Source organism: Medicago truncatula, chromosome 3 (genome assembly GCF_003473485.1).
Source record: "Medicago truncatula cultivar Jemalong A17 chromosome 3, MtrunA17r5.0-ANR, whole genome shotgun sequence".
NCBI lineage: Eukaryota > Viridiplantae > Streptophyta > Magnoliopsida > Fabales > Fabaceae > Medicago > Medicago truncatula.
The window spans coordinates 56,748,880-56,766,317 of record NC_053044.1 but is presented as its reverse complement, the minus strand read 5'-3'; the positions used below and the strand labels follow the sequence as shown (position 1 = coordinate 56,766,317).

At 32.1% G+C, this 17,438-nt stretch overlaps 1 protein-coding gene and 1 pseudogene across 4 annotated transcripts; both read right to left on the bottom strand.

Annotated features, from left to right (window-relative positions):
* Positions 1-3,607: 3,607 nt before the first annotated feature.
* Positions 3,608-4,152, bottom strand: LOC11436135 (probable diphthine methyl ester synthase; annotated as a pseudogene).
* A 1,873-nt stretch (positions 4,153-6,025) lies between these two features.
* Positions 6,026-15,704, bottom strand: LOC112420477 (DNA topoisomerase 1). Of its 4 annotated transcripts, XM_039832188.1 has the most exons (7): positions 15,551-15,704; positions 14,358-14,424; positions 14,067-14,246; positions 10,392-10,571; positions 6,710-6,889; positions 6,555-6,619; positions 6,026-6,478 (listed from the first exon to the last, which is right to left on the bottom strand). In XM_039832188.1, exons 1-7 carry the CDS (start codon positions 15,557-15,559, stop codon positions 6,311-6,313), a joined length of 849 nt encoding a protein of 282 aa, XP_039688122.1. In that variant the 5' UTR covers positions 15,560-15,704; the 3' UTR covers positions 6,026-6,310. The 4 variants fall into 4 exon arrangements, with proteins under 4 accessions (XP_039688122.1, XP_024635130.1, XP_024635919.1 ...); XM_024779362.1 differs by lacking the exons at positions 10,392-10,571; positions 14,067-14,246; positions 14,358-14,424; positions 15,551-15,704 and adding exons at positions 7,001-7,067; positions 8,196-8,349; XM_024780151.1 differs by lacking the exons at positions 6,026-6,478; positions 6,555-6,619; positions 6,710-6,889; ... (1 more) ...; positions 14,358-14,424; positions 15,551-15,704 and adding exons at positions 9,708-10,160; positions 10,237-10,301; positions 10,683-10,749; positions 11,878-12,031.
* Positions 15,705-17,438: the final 1,734 nt, after the last annotated feature.

The following is a 17,438-nucleotide window of genomic DNA, read 5'->3' as shown; positions in this document are numbered from 1 at the left end:
GGCAAAAAAAAAAAAAAAAAATTCGTTTGATGCATCAAACTACAAGCCATGGTAGATTATTTTAACCAAAGACACACTCCAACGCCCAACATAGGCTTCAAGATTTAATTAAAGGCACAACTAAAATATGGAATTACATATCTTCTTTGTTATACCACTATTTTGTTACATCTCTCTTTGATTGGGACATGAGGTGACAGTTACTACCATGGAGAAGATAACAAAGGCATTTCCCTCATTCAAAAAAAAAAAAAAAAAAAAAAAAGCATTTCCCAAAATCAAAAAGCAACTTAACTGCTGAACAATAACAAAATAGAATAGTTCTCCGAAAAATTCATTCATCAATCTCTGATAATCCAATTACCAATTCCGATGAGTTTGTCGTCGATGGAGAAGTTACAGATACAGTGTGGTTACTTCAATGTATACATGTTTACATTATTATTTTCAATCAAGATCAACCGTTAATTATATCTAAGGGCATTATGTTCATGTTCCACTGGTGAGGGATCTAGTTGAACCCTCATCTTAGAATCCACCTTTTTATAACTTTTTTAAATTCAGAATTCTTGATTTTTAAATTAAAATATTTTTCAGAATTTTGTAGAAAAAATTAAAAAAACATTTTTTTTTGGGAAAAAAAATCTGACCTGTTTTTGAGGTGGATTCTAGGGTGAGGGATCAATCAAGTCCCTCACCGGTGAAGCACATAAAAATTACCATCAGATTAAATCAGAGGTTCAGATTTGTTGATATTATAAATGAGAACAACAATACATCTCCACACACAATTCTGGCTCTCTGTCTTCTTCATTTGATTATTTTCTAACTTGCTAAAATTTGCAAAACTGCTCGAGGAAAATCTAAATTATATGAAGAAAAAAAAATTAATTTTGCAACCAATTAACTTTAGAAGAACAAAAGTTGTATATTGGTTGGGACCATATATGGTTCTTCTGCCCTTTTGGCTTTTATATATATATACTTCTCTGGTTGTGGTGATGATGAAAATATGGTTTAGGAAATCTATTCAATTTTAACCTCTAATCGATCTGTTCTACTAAAACCATGAAAAACAAAACAAAGAAGCAACCAATGCTTAATTAAGTAAAACGCAGCCATATTCATAATTAAATTACATCATCCATGGTTCTGTTTCCTTCATCTAAACACTAAACTTGAGAGAGGATCAGACGACCCACATAAAAGATAGATTATTTTGTTAGAAAAGTTTTGATTTGCAGCAAGAATCTTCCACGAAATTTGGTGGGTTGGAGAGGACAGGGAAGATATAATGCAGAATTGTGTGTGGAAATTTGTTAATGTTCTCATTTTTAATATCAACAAATCTAATCCGCTCATTAAATCTAACGGCGCTTTTTACGTTCTCCACCGGTGAGGGACTTGATTGATCCCTCATCCTAGAATCCACCTGTTTTTGAAATTTCGTGAAAAAAAATCAAATTTTTAAATCTTGGAAAAGATTTTATAAAAATTCTGGAATATATTTTTTTTTTTTTCTAATTTTAAAATCTCAATTTTTTGGTGGATTCTAGGGTGAGGGTTCAAACAAGTCCCTCACCGGTGATCCATCTTGAATAATAGTTGAGAGCCATTAGATTCATCAATCTCATAGATCCTATTATACACTGTCTGCACTACATCACTTTTTATTTTCCTTTCTCTTCCTCCCTCTCGCTCTTGCTTCTTCCTCTCCTTTTCCTTCCTCTTTTCCATTAATGGTACCCCCAAGAATAAAAAACTGACGGTGTAAAGAGATAAAAAAAACTCCTTCTTTGACCCCAAGAATAAAAAACTGTTCATTCTTTTTCAATTAATTTCACATTTATCAAATTAATTTGATTCATACTCACCCTTCCAACAATTTTTGTATCCTTAATATATTGTATGCATAAGGGTTACTGAGTTATGGAATCAACTCAATTTCTTTTACTGCCGTTGCAAACCATGGATTACGTTTTCTCTTTGAATCAAAACCAAATCCGAGAAAGCGTATTCATAAATTTTGAATTGGAGTGGTGAAGTAAAATGAGTTTTTGTTTCTTTCTTTTAAAGGAAAGGAAGCAATTTTTTTATTATATATTTTGAATAAATCCTTTGAAAAGATGGAGGTTGTGGTGATGGTGGAGGGGCAATATATTTTGTGGTTGTAACATTGTTGTAAAACTCATCGGAATCAAACGTAACAAGGATAGTGTGCAAAAATATACTTGTGTTCTCACTTTTGTCTCTAACACATTTAAACCTTTAATTTAAATCTGATGGTGTATAAAGGTGGTCCACCGATGAACCACTTATTTGATGGTTCATCCTAGAATCCACCCAATTTTTTATATTTTTTTCAAAAAAAAAATTTCCAGAATTTTGTAGGAAAAAATTAAAAAAACCTTTTTTCGAAAAAAAAACTAACCTTTTTTAAAAATTTCGTAAAAAAATATTTTTTTTTAATTTTGAAAATGATTTTATAAAAAATATGAATTTTTTTATATAATTTTGGCTTAAAAAAATCAAGTGTTAATCATTTACCGTAGGCTACAATAAACCTACATGATCCAACGGTTTCTATTTGAAATATAGATCAAATAGTTAAAATGTAACGGATAGTACCAAAAGAGGTAACGACAAAAGACATAATGGACCAAATTGAGACACTTTATAGTTAGGGGACCAAAATGAAATCCGAAAATAAGTTAAGGAACCAAAGCATGTATTAAGCCTTTAAAAAAATTAGGATAAATTGGGCGTTACATTTTGTATAAAACTAAATCAAATAGAAAGAAAATAACTAATATCAAATTGGATCTTCATTTAACATAAAATGACTGACGTCAAACATTTTGACACACACTAACAAACACTCGCTCACGAGCTAGGCTTGGTTGGGCACAACAATATAAATATTAGGTTGAGATTCTTTTCATTTTCTAAAATAAATAAAAATGTCCATTATTTTTTTGAAGAAACAAATGTCCATTATTATAGTTTTGAAATATATATATATATATAATATAAAGGCACAAATTTTTTGAATGGAAGACGTTAATTTCTCAGGATTTTCTTAGAAAACAATGAAGAAGTCTTGTTCATTTCTCAGGATTTCAATTAGAAATAGGAACCTATCACAGCCACATGGAAATTGAAGGAAGAAGCCATAGAGCAAAATAAAACCATTGTAGCCATGTTTCCATTACACGCTATAAATAAATCAAACCTGAAGGTTCTAGCAGAGTTTCCTTCCCTTAAAGAAAGTAAATGACACCTAATGAAGTTGCATAGAAAACAGTACCTGTGATTTTGCTTCATTCTAATTACTAGATTGGGAAACATTTTCAATCACATAGTTGTCCAACAGCAATATAAATTTGAACACTGTGATCGATCTTATGCCTAGCTTCTACTGTAAAGGATCTCGCTATACATCCTAGTATCAACATGGTTTCTTGAGGCAAGTGATCTGATACAAACAGGAACAAGCACTTAATTATTCCACATTGAATGTATTTTCTTGATAAAAGCGACATTGATACAGGCACAAAAATTTCAAACAATTGAGCACAAGTTGAGAGTAAAAATAACAGAGAGTAACCTAATCTAACAAGCAAAGTGTGTGAAGTCCCAAATATAGACTTTGTTGAATCTTTTCATATATAGAAGCTATCAGGTCTCCACGTCTCCGTAAAGAAAGGTATTGAAACAGTTCCCCCATAACGATATAGCTGCAAACCATAACGATATAGCTACAAATCCCAATTGCATTCATGACAGATGCATTGTGCACAACTTTGACTTCGATTCCCATCTTCTTAGCTCGAACAACAAGGTCAGTGTGAGTGGTGGTAGCCCCCTGTGAAAAACACCAAAATCAATAATTTAAGCAAAACAATAAAATTGTTAGGGCATAATCATATCATATAGATTAGATATGCTTATGAGAGTAGCTGCCATTTCAAAAGGATCACCAACAACAAGGAAATCAGCATGAGAAAGTTGAGCTTGGGAGAGAATATCATCCGCTTTTTCTTCAACCATTTCTCTATCGGCAAGTGTAATGGGTTTACCGTATAGTTTTTCAAGGTTGGAGAGGCCGTATGAAGAGAGACCGAAGGAGGGAAGGGAAGTGTAAGCTTCCATGTAAAACCACAGTGCCAGCTATTGAATCCTATTAGTTCAAAGGCTATAGGTATTATCAGAATTCACTTTGCTTTGATCATCCTGGTTTTGCAATCAACTGCGATGTCAAAGTCCAAGAAGCAGCGATCATCGATACCAATAGAAGAGTGTGAGTACGACAGGGTTAGCTCCCTTCCAGACTCAATTATCTGTCACATTCTCTCCTTTCTCCCAACCAAAGACACCGTCGCCACAAGCATCCTCTCAAAGAGGTGGAAACCATTATGTATCTCAGTCCTCACTCTCGATTTTACCGATCACACAATCTTCACGGAAATAACCACTATTTGCAGTCATATTTACTCAGTCTTGCTATCGTGCGACAACACACTGCCAATACTATCATTCCGCCTCAAATGTTGTTTTAGATTGGACGAACCCAACAATTTCACCCAACTTATTATTGCAGCCATACAAAGACGAACTGAAACCCTTGAACTTAACATGTTGTTTCATACTTTCGACATGAAATTAGCTTCCAACATATTCACTTGTAGGAAGTTTACTGTTCTTAAATTAAAACTCCTAATACTTTCGACATGAAATTAGCTTCCAACATATTGCAGAATATGTTATGCGCAGTTCAAATGTATTGAGTAACATGACAATTCACAGTGCCTGTTCCACATATTTAAATGCAAAGTACCAGATGTTACAGAAATTGTCTTTGTGTCTAAGGGGATGTAAGCTTATATTTGAATGACGAGGGGAGGCTAGGATCTATATAATTATATATGTCTAGCTTTTTTTGTTAGATTTAGCGTGAGCCGATGGTGTTTGAAAGACAATAACTCTGCCTTATTCTAGTTGGGAGTTAAATGGTAACGAAACATTTCATGTGACTTTGATATTTTCCAGCTGTATCTTTTTTTTTTACATGAAGAACAAGATCAAGATATGATTTAAGACTATTGTGTATTCGTCAACTGACACGATGACTCATGTATGAAGTGTGTTGGCTTGACATTAGTAGTGTTATACATCATACTTCTTGGGTTGGGAGGGGATTGTGTTATCGAATAAGTCAAAGAAAGTGGACGTATAGAACAAAATCAGTGTCTAATGTCATTAGTTGTAGCGAGCTGTATTCTCATAATCATGAAATGGACGAGAACCTCCCATTGCATCAGGCGAATTGAATTTCTTCATTGTGAATGCACATTTGACAGTTATCTTTCCTTTTTCTTAAAAGTGTTTTGCTTCCTTCCTTCCTTATGCATTCTTGATTTTACAATTCTGACTTTGTTTTGACTGGATGGTTCACAGAGCAAAGACGGAGTATGACTCTCATGGACAAGGAAGGAGCTTTGATATTTTGTGATTTATTATGCTTCTGGCTACACGATTTCTGAACATTTCTCTTTTACCTTGTTCTATATTTTACTCTATTTGAGTTTGTGAAAAAACCTACCTACACATGTCAGCTCTGGGTGGTGGCATGGCGGGACTTGGGAGTAAAGCAGCTGAAGAGAAGCAATTATTTGTAGCCATCTTGCTCCGTGTTACCGAATTGAACAGGTTCTTACATTTGTCTCGTTTCTTGTGTTCTCCCCAATCTTCATAATAGATCAACTTTTCAAGTTCAGAAGAAATGGCCTTGCTTTATGAATTTCTCATTTTATTTTGTTCAGAAATTTCTTTCCTTGTCTTGTGTAAAAAAAAGATGAATCTGCATAATTGCATGGTTTTGCAGAGGACGGAATGTACCTATTGACAAACTTGTTTGTAGAAAGAACTCTTCTTTCTTTATTAATTTCATAATTTGGCTTAATTCATTCTTAGCCAAAAAAAAAATAAAAAAAATGAGGCGACGAGGTCATGTTTTGTGCAATTGTAATCCAACTAAACAGTCTTGTCATTTTTCTTTTATTGTTAATATTAATTTGATCATCTCAACATGCCAACACTATTCTGTATTATGCAACATCAGGCAATGAAGCAGTACGTGCCACAAAGATTAGCAGAACTGAAATCCAACACAGAATACAAAACAAAGAAACATAACACAATTAGAATTATAATAATTCTTCTACATTCTTGCACAAAAGACTGACACAATTCTCAGGCCAAGAGCATAGCATAACATGGTTTCAACCTATCAGTAACTGCTCCTCTATTCTCAGGCCAAGAGCATAGCATAACATGGTTTCAACTTATCAGTAACAGCTCCTCTTTTCCCTTTCCCAAGACGCTCTTTTTCTTCTTCAATCAGCATCCACCGCTTCTTTTTCTCTTCATGCTTCTTGAAGAGTTCAGCAAACTTTTTCTCATGCTTCAAGTATGCATGCTGTTAGAGAGAATCCTAAAGAATTAAAATATGCACATAGAAACTAAATTTATGAAAGTTTAAGAGAAAAACTTGCCTTATCGGGTATAATTGGACACCACTTGAGGTCTATTGTATCTATATCTTTCAGCTTGTTATAGACTGTTTATTATTCCATATGAAACAAGAGAATAAACAACCATAAGCTGAGGTTATTTGACCAAATGCAAGCAGAGAGAGAGAGAGAGTTACCTTTCAATGTCTCTGCGTAAACCGGGCATTCGAATTCTTTTGGCTTCTCACCATCATAAAGCAGATCTCCCTCGGTACTTTCTACTTTTTGCTCCTTTGGCTTCTTCCCATGGAGAAGATCCTCCTTTGTGCTTTCTACTTCTTGCTCCTTCCGCTTCTTCTCATGAAGAAGTTTTCTTTCTATTGTATTGATGAAATAATAAGAATCCAAAGGGTGAAGTTATTATTTGAGATTCATCAAATCAAACAGCAAAATAATACTTGTATGAAAATAGGATTAGGTTGAATTACCCATTTGCGGTGGCAGCGGCAATCGTGAAGGGCCCATTGGGGAGAGTCTAGGGTGCTGGTAATGTTCCTTTGAATAAATTCCAACAGAGAACAACTAATTAATTAAAAGTGGCAAACACAAATATAAAAATAATAACGATAAAATGAGGAACATATGTAGCATATAAGTTTCTCTTACAAATAATAAAAAGAAACCATAAGTTACAAATAGAATAATTTATGTTAGCCTCTGAAGCCCCGATACTCCAAAAATGGTGAAGTATCGTATCCGACATGTATCTGATACCGATACGCCTCGATACGCGTATCGGAAAAGTATCGGACAATTAATATTTATTTTTTTGAAAAACAATGACCAATACGTGTCGAATACGTCCCGATACGCGTATCAGAAAAGCATCGGGCAGTTAATATTTATTTTTTGAAGGAAAAAAAATGTCCGATACGTGTCGGATACGACTAACTTGTACTCCGACACAGCTTACTTATACTCGGACACCTATCAAGTCTGGAAGCGCTACCAAAATCATATTGTCTCTTCTAACAAAAAAAAAAATAGGGTTTCTCGTCACCACATAGCAATAGCTATTCTCTCTTCTAACCATTATCACTGATTGAATTCTACTCTGTTTCTCTTCTCTCTAATGTTATGTTTCTTCTGCTGTTTTTATAGTACTTATGTTGTTCTCTTTGGATGGTACTAATGATGTTTAGCTATATTCTATCTAATTTGTGCGGAAAAAATATGTAATTGTCACTTGTTTTGATCATTTTCATTGTTTATTATCATTTTTAGTTATGTTTATACATTGTGCACTTATACTATTAATTTTAAATTTATCGAGGCCGTATCGTATCGGTATCGGGGCTTCATAGATGTTAGCCAATCAACAAAAACCCTTGCAAATAAAAAGAAAATCAGATTGTCACACACAAAATTGAAATCCCCAATTCAAAGGTTTGAAACCCTAATCCCGCAAATAAGATAAGATTGGAATATCTCCAAACAACACAACACAGAACAGATTGAATTGATAAAGAAACATACGAGCAAAGAATCAGTGTAATGGAAGGTTTAATTCCATCACAAAACATTCTATTTCACATAAAAAAAATCAATTCAAAAGTTACAAACCCTAATCTCACAAATTTGAGAAGAGTCGAATCAAACAGAATTGAAAAGGAATGAAAATACCTCAAACATGATGGAGATGAGGGAGGTATACAAATCCAATGAAGAAGGTAGAAAACGAATGAACGAACTCTGAAAACAAACGCGATCAGCGAGTGGATATCGGCAAACTATTGAACGAAATAGACAAGTCTATATATATATATATATATATATATATATATATATATATATATATATATATATATAGCAAAATGGGTTGGTTACTCGGCCCAATTCGGGATTTAAGTGTAGAATTTTGCTCTTTACAGTTTTGCTCATTGCCAAAGTAAATATTTAAAATGTCCTTATGTGATTTAAATCACACTAGTGTATATTTTAGGTGTGTTAAATCACGCAACGTGATTTAATTCTAGTGTTAATCTCTACGTAACTTAAATCAAGCATGAATTAACCCAAGTGTAGGGGTGGGCAAAATTAACCAGTAACCGAATCGAACCATATCAAAATTAACTAAACCATTTCACAAGTATAAATTTTTCTTTTTAAGGGAGGGGAGTGTATATTTTAATATAAAAGGGGAGGGAAATGTAATTCAAATATCTTTAATGGGAAGAGGGTGTAATTTACTCTTATATTTATAATGAAGGTTTTCTGGATAATACTTCATTGACAATGTGAATTGTTAACAAATGTATAAAAAGAAAAGAAAGATTTAATATTTTGAAAATAATATTAAATGCATTTTGTCTTTTCTATTAAAAACAAGTTTCGGTGTCTTTTCTATTAAAAAAAAAAAGTTTCGGTCTCCATTTTAAAAGTATAATATTCTTTTGTCCCAACTTAACAATAAGTTGGTCGTGAACTTTAAAGCGTGACCCTTCTTAAAGTATGAGGTTCGATTTTTTCCAGTATTAATTTGAATGAGTTAGTTTAATTTTTTTTAAAACAATATTTATTATATTTTAACTCGGAAAAAATTGCCGACTACTTTAAGCGAGTTAACATCATAAAAAAATAAGATGCTATAAGCGTTTATTTCCTCTTAAAAAATGTCACATCATCAAAAAAGACCCAAATTTATGAAGAAAATAAAATAAATGGAGGATCCAAAAAACGGTTTTTAAAAGGGTTAATTAAGTTTTTGGTCCCTATAAATATCTGCAGTTTTGTTTTTAGTTCCAATGAAAATAAATCACATTTTTTAGTTCCTAAATATTATTTGTAGCCATCTTGCTCCGTGTTACCGAATTGAACAGGTTCTTACATTTGTCTCGTTTCTTGTGTTCTCCCCAATCTTCATAATAGATCAACTTTTCAAGTTCAGAAGAAATGGCCTTGCTTTATGAATTTCTCATTTTATTTTGTTCAGAAATTTCTTTCCTTGTCTTGTGTAAAAAAAAGATGAATCTGCATAATTGCATGGTTTTGCAGAGGACGGAATGTACCTATTGACAAACTTGTTTGTAGAAAGAACTCTTCTTTCTTTATTAATTTCATAATTTGGCTTAATTCATTCTTAGCCAAAAAAAAAATAAAAAAAATGAGGCGACGAGGTCATGTTTTGTGCAATTGTAATCCAACTAAACAGTCTTGTCATTTTTCTTTTATTGTTAATATTAATTTGATCATCTCAACATGCCAACACTATTCTGTATTATGCAACATCAGGCAATGAAGCAGTACGTGCCACAAAGATTAGCAGAACTGAAATCCAACACAGAATACAAAACAAAGAAACATAACACAATTAGAATTATAATAATTCTTCTACATTCTTGCACAAAAGACTGACACAATTCTCAGGCCAAGAGCATAGCATAACATGGTTTCAACCTATCAGTAACTGCTCCTCTATTCTCAGGCCAAGAGCATAGCATAACATGGTTTCAACTTATCAGTAACAGCTCCTCTTTTCCCTTTCCCAAGACGCTCTTTTTCTTCTTCAATCAGCATCCACCGCTTCTTTTTCTCTTCATGCTTCTTGAAGAGTTCAGCAAACTTTTTCTCATGCTTCAAGTATGCATGCTGTTAGAGAGAATCCTAAAGAATTAAAATATGCACATAGAAACTAAATTTATGAAAGTTTAAGAGAAAAACTTGCCTTATCGGGTATAATTGGACACCACTTGAGGTCTATTGTATCTATATCTTTCAGCTTGTTATAGACTGTTTATTATTCCATATGAAACAAGAGAATAAACAACCATAAGCTGAGGTTATTTGACCAAATGCAAGCAGAGAGAGAGAGAGAGTTACCTTTCAATGTCTCTGCGTAAACCGGGCATTCGAATTCTTTTGGCTTCTCACCATCATAAAGCAGATCTCCCTCGGTACTTTCTACTTTTTGCTCCTTTGGCTTCTTCCCATGGAGAAGATCCTCCTTTGTGCTTTCTACTTCTTGCTCCTTCCGCTTCTTCTCATGAAGAAGTTTTCTTTCTATTGTATTGATGAAATAATAAGAATCCAAAGGGTGAAGTTATTATTTGAGATTCATCAAATCAAACAGCAAAATAATACTTGTATGAAAATAGGATTAGGTTGAATTACCCATTTGCGGTGGCAGCGGCAATCGTGAAGGGCCCATTGGGGAGAGTCTAGGGTGCTGGTAATGTTCCTTTGAATAAATTCCAACAGAGAACAACTAATTAATTAAAAGTGGCAAACACAAATATAAAAATAATAACGATAAAATGAGGAACATATGTAGCATATAAGTTTCTCTTACAAATAATAAAAAGAAACCATAAGTTACAAATAGAATAATTTATGTTAGCCTCTGAAGCCCCGATACTCCAAAAATGGTGAAGTATCGTATCCGACATGTATCTGATACCGATACGCCTCGATACGCGTATCGGAAAAGTATCGGACAATTAATATTTATTTTTTTGAAAAACAATGACCAATACGTGTCGAATACGTCCCGATACGCGTATCAGAAAAGCATCGGGCAGTTAATATTTATTTTTTGAAGGAAAAAAAATGTCCGATACGTGTCGGATACGACTAACTTGTACTCCGACACAGCTTACTTATACTCGGACACCTATCAAGTCTGGAAGCGCTACCAAAATCATATTGTCTCTTCTAACAAAAAAAAAAATAGGGTTTCTCGTCACCACATAGCAATAGCTATTCTCTCTTCTAACCATTATCACTGATTGAATTCTACTCTGTTTCTCTTCTCTCTAATGTTATGTTTCTTCTGCTGTTTTTATAGTACTTATGTTGTTCTCTTTGGATGGTACTAATGATGTTTAGCTATATTCTATCTAATTTGTGCGGAAAAAATATGTAATTGTCACTTGTTTTGATCATTTTCATTGTTTATTATCATTTTTAGTTATGTTTATACATTGTGCACTTATACTATTAATTTTAAATTTATCGAGGCCGTATCGTATCGGTATCGGGGCTTCATAGATGTTAGCCAATCAACAAAAACCCTTGCAAATAAAAAGAAAATCAGATTGTCACACACAAAATTGAAATCCCCAATTCAAAGGTTTGAAACCCTAATCCCGCAAATAAGATAAGATTGGAATATCTCCAAACAACACAACACAGAACAGATTGAATTGATAAAGAAACATACGAGCAAAGAATCAGTGTAATGGAAGGTTTAATTCCATCACAAAACATTCTATTTCACATAAAAAAAATCAATTCAAAAGTTACAAACCCTAATCTCACAAATTTGAGAAGAGTCGAATCAAACAGAATTGAAAAGGAATGAAAATACCTCAAACATGATGGAGATGAGGGAGGTATACAAATCCAATGAAGAAGGTAGAAAACGAATGAACGAACTCTGAAAACAAACGCGATCAGCGAGTGGATATCGGCAAACTATTGAACGAAATAGACAAGTCTATATATATATATATATATATATATATATATATATATATATATATATATAGCAAAATGGGTTGGTTACTCGGCCCAATTCGGGATTTAAGTGTAGAATTTTGCTCTTTACAGTTTTGCTCATTGCCAAAGTAAATATTTAAAATGTCCTTATGTGATTTAAATCACACTAGTGTATATTTTAGGTGTGTTAAATCACGCAACGTGATTTAATTCTAGTGTTAATCTCTACGTAACTTAAATCAAGCATGAATTAACCCAAGTGTAGGGGTGGGCAAAATTAACCAGTAACCGAATCGAACCATATCAAAATTAACTAAACCATTTCACAAGTATAAATTTTTCTTTTTAAGGGAGGGGAGTGTATATTTTAATATAAAAGGGGAGGGAAATGTAATTCAAATATCTTTAATGGGAAGAGGGTGTAATTTACTCTTATATTTATAATGAAGGTTTTCTGGATAATACTTCATTGACAATGTGAATTGTTAACAAATGTATAAAAAGAAAAGAAAGATTTAATATTTTGAAAATAATATTAAATGCATTTTGTCTTTTCTATTAAAAACAAGTTTCGGTGTCTTTTCTATTAAAAAAAAAAGTTTCGGTCTCCATTTTAAAAGTATAATATTCTTTTGTCCCAACTTAACAATAAGTTGGTCGTGAACTTTAAAGCGTGACCCTTCTTAAAGTATGAGGTTCGATTTTTTCCAGTATTAATTTGAATGAGTTAGTTTAATTTTTTTTAAAACAATATTTATTATATTTTAACTCGGAAAAAATTGCCGACTACTTTAAGCGAGTTAACATCATAAAAAAATAAGATGCTATAAGCGTTTATTTCCTCTTAAAAAATGTCACATCATCAAAAAAGACCCAAATTTATGAAGAAAATAAAATAAATGGAGGATCCAAAAAACGGTTTTTAAAAGGGTTAATTAAGTTTTTGGTCCCTATAAATATCTGCAGTTTTGTTTTTAGTTCCAATGAAAATAAATCACATTTTTTAGTTCCTAAATATTATTTGTAGCCATCTTGCTCCGTGTTACCGAATTGAACAGGTTCTTACATTTGTCTCGTTTCTTGTGTTCTCCCCAATCTTCATAATAGATCAACTTTTCAAGTTCAGAAGAAATGGCCTTGCTTTATGAATTTCTCATTTTATTTTGTTCAGAAATTTCTTTCCTTGTCTTGTGTAAAAAAAAGATGAATCTGCATAATTGCATGGTTTTGCAGAGGACGGAATGTACCTATTGACAAACTTGTTTGTAGAAAGAACTCTTCTTTCTTTATTAATTTCATAATTTGGCTTAATTCATTCTTAGCCAAAAAAAAAATAAAAAAAATGAGGCGACGAGGTCATGTTTTGTGCAATTGTAATCCAACTAAACAGTCTTGTCATTTTTCTTTTATTGTTAATATTAATTTGATCATCTCAACATGCCAACACTATTCTGTATTATGCAACATCAGGCAATGAAGCAGTACGTGCCACAAAGATTAGCAGAACTGAAATCCAACACAGAATACAAAACAAAGAAACATAACACAATTAGAATTATAATAATTCTTCTACATTCTTGCACAAAAGACTGACACAATTCTCAGGCCAAGAGCATAGCATAACATGGTTTCAACCTATCAGTAACTGCTCCTCTATTCTCAGGCCAAGAGCATAGCATAACATGGTTTCAACTTATCAGTAACAGCTCCTCTTTTCCCTTTCCCAAGACGCTCTTTTTCTTCTTCAATCAGCATCCACCGCTTCTTTTTCTCTTCATGCTTCTTGAAGAGTTCAGCAAACTTTTTCTCATGCTTCAAGTATGCATGCTGTTAGAGAGAATCCTAAAGAATTAAAATATGCACATAGAAACTAAATTTATGAAAGTTTAAGAGAAAAACTTGCCTTATCGGGTATAATTGGACACCACTTGAGGTCTATTGTATCTATATCTTTCAGCTTGTTATAGACTGTTTATTATTCCATATGAAACAAGAGAATAAACAACCATAAGCTGAGGTTATTTGACCAAATGCAAGCAGAGAGAGAGAGAGAGTTACCTTTCAATGTCTCTGCGTAAACCGGGCATTCGAATTCTTTTGGCTTCTCACCATCATAAAGCAGATCTCCCTCGGTACTTTCTACTTTTTGCTCCTTTGGCTTCTTCCCATGGAGAAGATCCTCCTTTGTGCTTTCTACTTCTTGCTCCTTCCGCTTCTTCTCATGAAGAAGTTTTCTTTCTATTGTATTGATGAAATAATAAGAATCCAAAGGGTGAAGTTATTATTTGAGATTCATCAAATCAAACAGCAAAATAATACTTGTATGAAAATAGGATTAGGTTGAATTACCCATTTGCGGTGGCAGCGGCAATCGTGAAGGGCCCATTGGGGAGAGTCTAGGGTGCTGGTAATGTTCCTTTGAATAAATTCCAACAGAGAACAACTAATTAATTAAAAGTGGCAAACACAAATATAAAAATAATAACGATAAAATGAGGAACATATGTAGCATATAAGTTTCTCTTACAAATAATAAAAAGAAACCATAAGTTACAAATAGAATAATTTATGTTAGCCTCTGAAGCCCCGATACTCCAAAAATGGTGAAGTATCGTATCCGACATGTATCTGATACCGATACGCCTCGATACGCGTATCGGAAAAGTATCGGACAATTAATATTTATTTTTTGAAAAACAATGACCAATACGTGTCGAATACGTCCCGATACGCGTATCAGAAAAGCATCGGGCAGTTAATATTTATTTTTTGAAGGAAAAAAAATGTCCGATACGTGTCGGATACGACTAACTTGTACTCCGACACAGCTTACTTATACTCGGACACCTATCAAGTCTGGAAGCGCTACCAAAATCATATTGTCTCTTCTAACAAAAAAAAAATAGGGTTTCTCGTCACCACATAGCAATAGCTATTCTCTCTTCTAACCATTATCACTGATTGAATTCTACTCTGTTTCTCTTCTCTCTAATGTTATGTTTCTTCTGCTGTTTTTATAGTACTTATGTTGTTCTCTTTGGATGGTACTAATGATGTTTAGCTATATTCTATCTAATTTGTGCGGAAAAAATATGTAATTGTCACTTGTTTTGATCATTTTCATTGTTTATTATCATTTTTAGTTATGTTTATACATTGTGCACTTATACTATTAATTTTAAATTTATCGAGGCCGTATCGTATCGGTATCGGGGCTTCATAGATGTTAGCCAATCAACAAAAACCCTTGCAAATAAAAAGAAAATCAGATTGTCACACACAAAATTGAAATCCCCAATTCAAAGGTTTGAAACCCTAATCCCGCAAATAAGATAAGATTGGAATATCTCCAAACAACACAACACAGAACAGATTGAATTGATAAAGAAACATACGAGCAAAGAATCAGTGTAATGGAAGGTTTAATTCCATCACAAAACATTCTATTTCACATAAAAAAAATCAATTCAAAAGTTACAAACCCTAATCTCACAAATTTGAGAAGAGTCGAATCAAACAGAATTGAAAAGGAATGAAAATACCTCAAACATGATGGAGATGAGGGAGGTATACAAATCCAATGAAGAAGGTAGAAAACGAATGAACGAACTCTGAAAACAAACGCGATCAGCGAGTGGATATCGGCAAACTATTGAACGAAATAGACAAGTCTATATATATATATATATATATATATATATATATATATATATATATATATATATAGCAAAATGGGTTGGTTACTCGGCCCAATTCGGGATTTAAGTGTAGAATTTTGCTCTTTACAGTTTTGCTCATTGCCAAAGTAAATATTTAAAATGTCCTTATGTGATTTAAATCACACTAGTGTATATTTTAGGTGTGTTAAATCACGCAACGTGATTTAATTCTAGTGTTAATCTCTACGTAACTTAAATCAAGCATGAATTAACCCAAGTGTAGGGGTGGGCAAAATTAACCAGTAACCGAATCGAACCATATCAAAATTAACTAAACCATTTCACAAGTATAAATTTTTCTTTTTAAGGGAGGGGAGTGTATATTTTAATATAAAAGGGGAGGGAAATGTAATTCAAATATCTTTAATGGGAAGAGGGTGTAATTTACTCTTATATTTATAATGAAGGTTTTCTGGATAATACTTCATTGACAATGTGAATTGTTAACAAATGTATAAAAAGAAAAGAAAGATTTAATATTTTGAAAATAATATTAAATGCATTTTGTCTTTTCTATTAAAAACAAGTTTCGGTGTCTTTTCTATTAAAAAAAAAAAGTTTCGGTCTCCATTTTAAAAGTATAATATTCTTTTGTCCCAACTTAACAATAAGTTGGTCGTGAACTTTAAAGCGTGACCCTTCTTAAAGTATGAGGTTCGATTTTTTCCAGTATTAATTTGAATGAGTTAGTTTAATTTTTTTTAAAACAATATTTATTATATTTTAACTCGGAAAAAATTGCCGACTACTTTAAGCGAGTTAACATCATAAAAAAATAAGATGCTATAAGCGTTTATTTCCTCTTAAAAAATGTCACATCATCAAAAAAGACCCAAATTTATGAAGAAAATAAAATAAATGGAGGATCCAAAAAACGGTTTTTAAAAGGGTTAATTAAGTTTTTGGTCCCTATAAATATCTGCAGTTTTGTTTTTAGTTCCAATGAAAATAAATCACATTTTTTAGTTCCTAAAAATTTTTCCTATAGTGTTTTTAGTCCCTGTTAAATTAAAATTTGTTTAATTATGCTTAAAATTTTAAATTTTTTACATACTTGTTTAAAACATTATAAAAGGTTCCGCCACAATAAATTAGCTCAAAATTTTATTTTTAGGTCCAAATTTTCGTTAGTTTTATCTTGAATTTTTGGCGTTTTAAAAAAATTATATTTAATTCATTACATGTTAAAAAATTCTAATTTTTTTATAAAAGAGATTATGATAATGTTCTTAACATGTCTGTTAAAAATCATTTAAAAATATAAAAGTTTAAGCATAATTAAAGAAATTTCAATTTAATAGGGACCAACACATACTTTTAGTCCTTGTAAAATTAAAATTTGCTTAATTGTGCTTAAAATTTTAAATTTGTAACATATTTTTCACATACTTACTTAGAATATTATACAAAGTTCCTCCGCAAAAAAGTAACTTAAAATTTTATTATTAGGTCCAAATTTTCATTAATATAATTTTAAAATTTTGGCTTTTAGAAAAATTCATATTTAATTCATTACATGTTAAAAAACTAATTTTTTTTTTTTTTATAAAAGAGTGTCTTACGATGTTATGAACATGTATGTAAACAATCTTTAAAAAATTTAGAAGTTTAAGCATAATTAAACAAATTTTAATTTAACAGGGACTAAAAACACTAACAGAAAATTTTGTAGGGTCTAAAAAGTATGATTTATTTTTATAGGGACTAAAAA

Excerpts from the sequence above, each read along its gene's own strand:
- LOC112420477 (XM_039832188.1), bottom strand. Across the intron at positions 14,247-14,357 it reads GCCGCTGCCACCGCAAATGG|AAAGAAAACTTCTTCATGAG; the intron begins GTAATTCAACCT and ends TCAATACAATAG. Across the intron at positions 6,620-6,709 it reads TTACGCAGAGACATTGAAAG|TCTATAACAAGCTGAAAGAT; the intron begins GTAACTCTCTCT and ends AATAATAAACAG.